Source organism: Sporothrix brasiliensis (genome assembly GCF_000820605.1).
Source record: "Sporothrix brasiliensis 5110 chromosome Unknown Cont12, whole genome shotgun sequence".
NCBI classification, from domain to species: Eukaryota; Fungi; Ascomycota; class Sordariomycetes; order Ophiostomatales; family Ophiostomataceae; genus Sporothrix; species Sporothrix brasiliensis.
Window position 1 is genome coordinate 214,288 of NW_024467131.1, and position 7,480 is coordinate 221,767.

The 7,480-nt window shown below is 55.1% G+C and overlaps 1 protein-coding gene across 1 annotated transcript; it reads right to left on the reverse strand.

The window, feature by feature from the left end:
• Positions 1 to 4: 4 nt before the first annotated feature.
• Positions 5 to 2,596, reverse strand: SPBR_03905 (uncharacterized protein; the record flags this gene model as incomplete). Its single annotated transcript, XM_040762193.1, has 1 exon — positions 5 to 2,596. One exon carries the CDS (start codon positions 2,594 to 2,596, stop codon positions 5 to 7), a length of 2,592 nt encoding a protein of 863 aa, XP_040623249.1.
• Positions 2,597 to 7,480: the final 4,884 nt, after the last annotated feature.

The window sequence follows — 7,480 nt, forward strand, 5'->3', positions numbered from 1 at the left end:
GCAGTCAGCAGACGCCCGTCTCGACGAGTGGGAGTGGCATTGTGGTGGCTGGCATCAGCGACAAGGGAGTGGTAGGTCCATACACAGCAGCAGTAGCAGCAGCAGCAGTCTTGCCACGATCACCCTCGAGCTCTGGAGCCTTGGCAGCATCGGCAGCATCGGCAGCATCGGCAGCATCGGCAGCAGCCGCGCCCACGTCCGCGCCCGGGCCCGACGCGTAGAGCGAGCGCACTTGCAGAGACTCGCGCTCGACAGCGGGGGCCAGCGGCGGCAAGTTCATGGGCGGCAGCGCGAGGGGCGACGGCGCGGATGGAGGAGGAGCCGACGAGGCAAACGAGGCAAACGAGGCAAACGAGGCAAACGAGGCAGACGAGGCAGACGATGCAAAAGCGCGTTTGCCGCCAAACATGAGGCTTCCGCGTTTCGAAAAGGTCAGGGTCAGCAGAACGTCATCCTCCAGCAGGTGCTCGTCGGGGATGGCGGTGTTGATGAGGGGCATCGACGAGGCGGTTGGACGCGGCGGTTGGTCGTTGGGACCAGTGGCAGTGGCCCTGCTCTCCTTCTTTGTGCCTTTTGCTTTTGGGGCCGTTTTGTCCTTTGCGTCCTTGTCTCTTTTGGGGATGGCGCCGTTGGCGTCGCCGTCCTGGTCACGGTCCTGGTCCTGCTGGTGCTGCTGGTGCTGCTGGTGCTGACGCTTTTGGCGCGAATCAGACATGGACAAGACGCGGAGGAGGAAGCGCGGCGGGGCGGTGGCTGTTGGCAGAGGAGGCGGCGGTGACAATGGCGTTGTGCTGTCGATGTTGTTTTGGTTTGATGCAAACGGAGACTGAATGGCACTAATGTACGGAAGGGACGGCGTGGGAAACGAGGCAAACGACGAAATGGACGGAAGCGGCAGGGACGATGGGGCGGTCGTGTCGAGGGGAAAGGAGGCAGGCGCGATGGAGGAGCCCTGCTGGGGCTGCTGGGGCTGCTGGGGCTGCTGGGGCTGCCAAGCTAGCACAGGCCGCGAGGCCGGATTGGGCTTAGTGAGCCTGGCATGCTGTTGTGGGTGCTGGAGCGCTGGAAACGCGGTAGAAGGCACAGCTGAACACTGGGCTGGCCCCACTGGAGGCAAGGGGGATTGGGCGGTGAAGGCGGGCAAAATATGATTCGAGCTTGCAGGCGCGTCCGCTGTGCCACGCGCATCCTCACACTGCTTCTCGGCCAGACTCTCGTGGGCTGTCGTGTCTGGGTCCACGACGGGGATGAGGCCATCCTCGTACTGGACGGCGGGCGTGGCGTCTTCGCTCGCGCTGTGCTTGGTCTTCTTCCTGCCGCTGCGCTGAAACGGGCCGCCACGGAAGCTGAACGGGCTCCTGGGCAATCGCCAGCTCTTGTCGCGCGTGACAGACGCTGTTGTCGACTGGCGTTCGGCTGGAGCTGCAGCTGCGGTGCCTGGGTGCACATCCACAGACGGTCGGGCCGAGTGTGCGGTCGTGGTTGGCTCGACACCGGCCACACGAGACGCTGCAGCACCAGCAGCATCACCGGTCGCAATGTCGTCGTGTGTTGGGGCGTGCGTCGCTTCCGTGGGTGGCAGGGGCGCCTCGCGGACAGGCGCAGGGCACGCGGCCGACACGACGGACGCGACCTTGCTACGACGGCTGGCGCTGCGGCATAGGCAGCTCGAATAGCTGTTGTCGTCTTCGTCTTCGTCTTCGGCGTGCTGGGCGTGGCCTTTGTGAGCGTCGCGAGCCTCTTCTCTGGCGCCACTGGCATCATTTGTGTCGTTGGTGTCATGGGTGGCACTGTTGGCACTGCTGGCGTCCACGCTCTCGTCTGCCTCGTCCTCCATGTCCTGCGCATCTTCGGGCCACGTCGAGACCGTCGAAGCCGCTGACGATGCCAGGATGGAGTCACGCTTGCACAGGTCTGGGCCCTTGTCGGGGCCGGCCGTTCGCGACCGCAGCGTGCTGTTGACGGTGTAGGGGGTGGGCGTGGCCGCGTTTGTCTCGGCCATCTCCTCGCTGGCGTCGCCGCCCTCTTCGACAATGGGATGGAACGTCGGCGTGCGGAGGGCCGGGTGCTGCTCCGAGGGCGGCACGATCAGGCCCGGCGGGCGCAGAATGACCAATGGGTGCCGTGGCGCCGTGGACTTGGACGGAGACGGCGACGGCGACGGGGACGGCGTCGAGGCAGACGAGGCAGACGAGGACAAGAGTGACGGCGCCTGGGGCGGCACGGACGGCGACGACGCAGCCGCGGCGGTGGCCGTGGCCGTCGTGGCCGTCGTGGCCGTCGTGGCCAGGGACCGTGTAGACAGCGTGGACCGCGAGCGCGCCAGATACAGCGAGCTGCTGGTTGCACTGCCGCTGCCGCCTCTTCTCTGGGTGACCATGATAGGCGGCTTGGCCTGCACAGTCTCCTCGTACCGCAGGGCCACGAGGTGTGACGACCGCAATGGCGACACGGTTGACGCGGGCGTCGACCCTGGTGCAGACATGACCGATGTCGAGGAGGGGGAGGTCAAGGAGGACGCCGACTTTCTGGGCGTCAGTCTGGGCTTTTGGGCGTGGCTGCCACCGCCGACGCTATTGAACCGGTGCAGCACCATTTGTGTGACCTCGGGTGTTGTGCGAGTAAGCGTGGTTGTCTTCCTGGATCTTTTGCTTTGTGCTAGAAGATTCCCGTCAATGTTCGGCAATGTTTTTGTAGCTTATAATTGGTGTACGCTGTTCTGTACGTGTATTGCGTACGAAGTAGTATGTCTTGTGCTCTTGTGACAATGTACGTCCAGATTGTAGAGTGTGATCATTGGTGTAGGATGTAAGATACCGTCTGGCCTGCTTACAGGAAAAGCGTAGGACAAGCAAAGGGTATATGTTGGTGAGGAGCGGAAGGATAAGTGTATGGGAGGATAAGTGTATGGGAGAACAACCAAGTAAAGGGACAGTAAGGGAAACATAAAGACAAGGGAGAGGCAAAGTAGGAAGGGGTTCAACATTGGGGGAGCAAAAGCAAAAGCAAAAGCAAAAGCGGAAAAGAAAAAGGAAAGAAACGGAAGAAATAAGAAATAAAGACAGCCACGACAAACAGCATTCACACCAATCGCATCGCGCAAAACAACGACACGCAAAACCGCCGCGGCAAGACGGTCAAAACGTGACGGTCGCAGCAGTTGGCAAATGCGTCTTTTGCACAGATCGACCACGACACCCACACACACCAACGCACACACTCGCACTCACAAGAAACGTCGTCTCCTCGTGGGGTCGCCTTCGTGGGACCCGGAAAGGCAAAATCGGACGGCTTGACGGCAGCGCTCAACCAAAAGCGGCACTAATACGGAGTACAACGAACACACAACCACGCTGGCACGCGACGAGTGGGTGGGTGTGAACCCGAACGGACGAAAGCAAGGGACAATGGACGAGGAGTCGACAAAGGCCACATCCGAGGCGGGAGCGACGAACGATAGAGAGTGACTTGTGAGCGTGTGATGAGCTGTGCAGTCTGGAAGTACCTCTGTACCATGTGCTCTTGAAAACATATTTACGTTGCGTCCTTTTTCATCTGGTCTTGTCGATGCATCTTCTCTTTCTTCTAGATTATCTTCTTGTCTCGCACTAGTTGCGCCATCCGTCGCGGTAAATTAGAAAGTAGAGGATCTCCCAAAGGGATACAAAACAGAGAGACACAGCTCCAGAAAGAAAAAGAAAGAAACGTCGACAGGAGCAGACGAGGGAGCAGGGTACGGATGAGAGACAGGGCGGGCCGGAGAGACATGAGGCATTGGAAAACCAAAGATGGGATGGGACTCACCTTTTGGCCGTGCAGCTGTTCATGTCAGATTTGGTTTGCTTGCCTCGTCTTTTCTTCCCATCATCCTGTCCTCCGAACCCAACCAACCAGAGCTTGCCACCTCAAGGACAGGGGCTTGATGCCAGCGGAGAGCCAGGGTTTTTTTACTGCTTCTTTGTCTTTTTTGCTCTACCTCGTTTCCACTCTCTACGATCGAAAAGCGAAAAAAGCCAAAGTCGCCCCCGAAAGCGAACCGCTTGGCGGAAAGGAGATGGGCGACTGGTTCGTTGGCGGTCACAAGGCCGTTTGCAGGTCGTATTTGTCCGTCTGCATAGCTTCAAGTTGCGAAACTGTGCAGCTGCGAAGCTGCGAAGCTCCAAAGCTCACAAAGTAAGACGTTAAAATGCAAGGGCAAGAGAACCAACGCGGGGAAGAAAGAAACTACAGAAGAAGAAAAAAAGAAAAAGAAAAAAAAAAGGGGGGGGGGGGCTAAAACAATACGACAAGACTGAATGTAAACGAAACAAAATGGAGACAAAAAAGAGCAGAAAGGAGCACAAAAAGGGCAATACGACCAAGAAGGCGCCCTCCCCCCTCTCTCAAGAAAAAGTCGTGGCATCATGTTGTGCGTTTTCTTTGGTTGCTGACTTTTCATTTCTTTCCTGTTTTTTTCTTTCTCGTGACTCAACAGACCTGGATATTGTCCGTTAGGTATCTTTCTTCGCCCCGCCCCTGTATCTTACCCCTGGCAAGTTCTAGGTCTAGCCAAGCTGTTAGGCCGCACACAACAGCCCGAGGACCAGTTGCGTCCCAGTCTGCCAGTCAAGACGACCAGTCCAGTTCCGTAAAGCCCAGGTCCCATGCCTTAGTCTCTTCTGCTGGCGTCTGCCGATACGACCCCATCACGCCCATTCCCGTCTACCGGGGCGCCACCCTCCAGTATCTGTATCCACTGTAAATACCCACTCTCCGCCACCCGCTGGCTTTCTCGGCCACCAAACGCCGGCCACGGCACCACTGCAGTATTGAACAGCACACCAAACAGCGACCCAAAACCATACCCAATCATCCAGGTCCGCGTGCAGGGGAGAGAAAAAAAAAATCCTGCAAACACATGTCCATGCATCCACACCGCAAACCACCCGTTTCGTGCCGTCGGGCTGAGAGCAACCCATGGGACCCGGATCAACCTTTTTTTTCTGTGCCTGACAGGGCTTGACCTGCATGGAAAGCGGCGGGAGGACGACGGAAAAGGAGGGAAAAAATACCCCTTGCATATTTTGAAAGGTTAGCCAAAAAGGGATGAAATTTTGAAAAGTAAAAAAAGACGGACGAAATTAAGAGTGACAAGGAGAGAGCGAGAAGCTTGGCTGAGAGGAAGGCAGTGGATGCAAGAACAAGAAAGAAAAGAATGTACAGAAAGAAAGGGGGAAGATCCGAGCGAATCCATATGCAAACTGAGACATACAGACAAGCGCCAAGCTGTCAAGCTGGGAGCAAATAAACTTACTTCTCGAGACGCTCGCACATCCAATGGCCTCCTAAAGGTAAGACATCAATGACTGGAGAGACGAGAAACATCAGCTCGACCAGGGATGTTCTCAAGTGTCCAAGTTAAACGGCGGCCGATCCATCTCGGCGAGACGCGCGACAAATAGATTCCCGAGTCCATTCATAGTGCAGGAAAACGATGCAATTTAGAAAACGGCGCGACGTAAATTGTAAATGACATGCATGGCTCTTGTTCAGCTTGTTCAGCTTGTGTCTGATTTTATATATCCTCTGTGTTGGGGTAGAATCCTCAATAGTAAATGTGCAATCTCTCGACGACGCATGTTTAATACGCCCAAGAGGGCCGGACGGGTGCAATACGTTTCGTTATGCCGAATGTCTGAAGCTAGCTGTGCGTAAGTGGCAGTTTTTTTATTTCAATTTTCATTAACAATATGCCGGTGTCGAATAACGAAACTTCGGCTGGTGCAAGGGGAGCGGCAAGACATCGACGGGCTGGGAGATAGACAAGCTGGCTGGGAGCGTCAGGTACATGGGGGCAGCGTGGGAAAGATGGCCGAACACCCTCACACGCACCTCATTGAAAGCGGCCATCGCCTTGCCAGAGCTTTATTGAACGCGGGCGTATGAGACACAACGCGATCAGGGAGCAAGGACGCGTCCGTATGCAAGTCATAGTCAAGCCAAAAACACGGGTCCAACAACACGCAGACAAATCTCCAATCAACCTGGGACCTGCGTCGACGATCTCTCTCTCTCTCTCTCTCTCTCTCTCTCTCTCTTTGGTGGCCTTTTCTTCTTCCCCCGGAATCAGTTTAATCAGACGCACGCCGCAAAAAAGGGGCGAACGTGGAGGGAGAAGACGACTGTTGGAAGGTCGTTTCTGTTTCTGTATGTTGTGTTGGCTACTTTCTTACGTGGCACGCCCGTCTTCGGCCGCTTCGTTGCTTGTATTGTGTAGACAGGGAGAACGAGGCATTTTTGCATCCGCCAGCTGTCTGGCATCGAGACCCTTGTGATCCTCGGCTTTGGGCGTTTGTCGGCGGCTACGTCTTTCGTTTGATTTGTTTCGTTTGATGTGTCTCTTTGTGCTTCCACGTCCAACGGGCAAACATGAAACCAAAACCAGTCACGTCGGGTATGGCGACATTTTCAGCCACATCAAGAGGGTTTGTTGGAAGACGCAAATGGAGACGAGAAGCCATTTCAGGGACTGCCTATGATCACCACTCTTCGTTTGTCAACAGCAAGCGATGGCGGCCCGGAGCTGACGAAAATCTGTTCAAGGTCGCAGGCCGTCTTTTCAGATCCTTCGAAACGCTGCAACGCCGGATGCAGTTGCAAGTTGTATAATTCTTTGTTTCTTTTCCCCCTTTATTCTCCGGCCAGAGATTGCCGACAAAGCAAAGACGTTTGTACGAGAGAAAATGTGTGCATGTCTGCGTGGTCTCATGATTGCACCGCCCACTCAATTGCAGCAAGTCCGGCTGCGACCAACGTGGAATGACACGGGTGTAGTGAGCAATCACATACGGTTTCCGCTATCTCGTCTGAGCTCCGGAGAGGTCAGCTCATGAACGGTCTCAAAGGTTGAAAACGGTCGAATAAGTAGTTGACGTATGATCGTTCCGTTTATTTAATGTTAAATATTTGGTATATTTCATGTCTGCATACAAGCGAGTGGCTAAGACCGAAAGCGAGGAGCGAAACGATGTTTACTTTCTAAACGTAAGCTTCGTTGTTGTCTTTGCCCACCTTCTTCATATTAGCCCTTCTAGACTCCGGTCACTCTCCCAATCATTTTCCCCTCCTCAACCTCTAAATGGTATCGCCCCTAGTTGTCGATATCCCTTTTCCTTTGTCCTTCCAGTTTTTTTTCTCGAAATTTGATGTGCAGACGCAAGTCAATAAATAAAATCAAAGAGACACAAACAGAAATGAAAAGAAGAAGATACCAACGGTTGCAAAAACGTGAGCTAAATTAGAGAAAAGCAAGCAAAAAGGAATAGCAAATGTAACAAGATATGAGCAGGAAAGGAAAAGACGACGGGACGAACGGACAAGAGAAAGGGCGCGACGCATGGCAGCTACTCCACAAAAAAAGATACTTTTCGCCGGAGCGGTACATGGGCTGAAAGGCGACAATAATACGCGCACCCAGCCGGCAGACACGCCACTGCCAAAC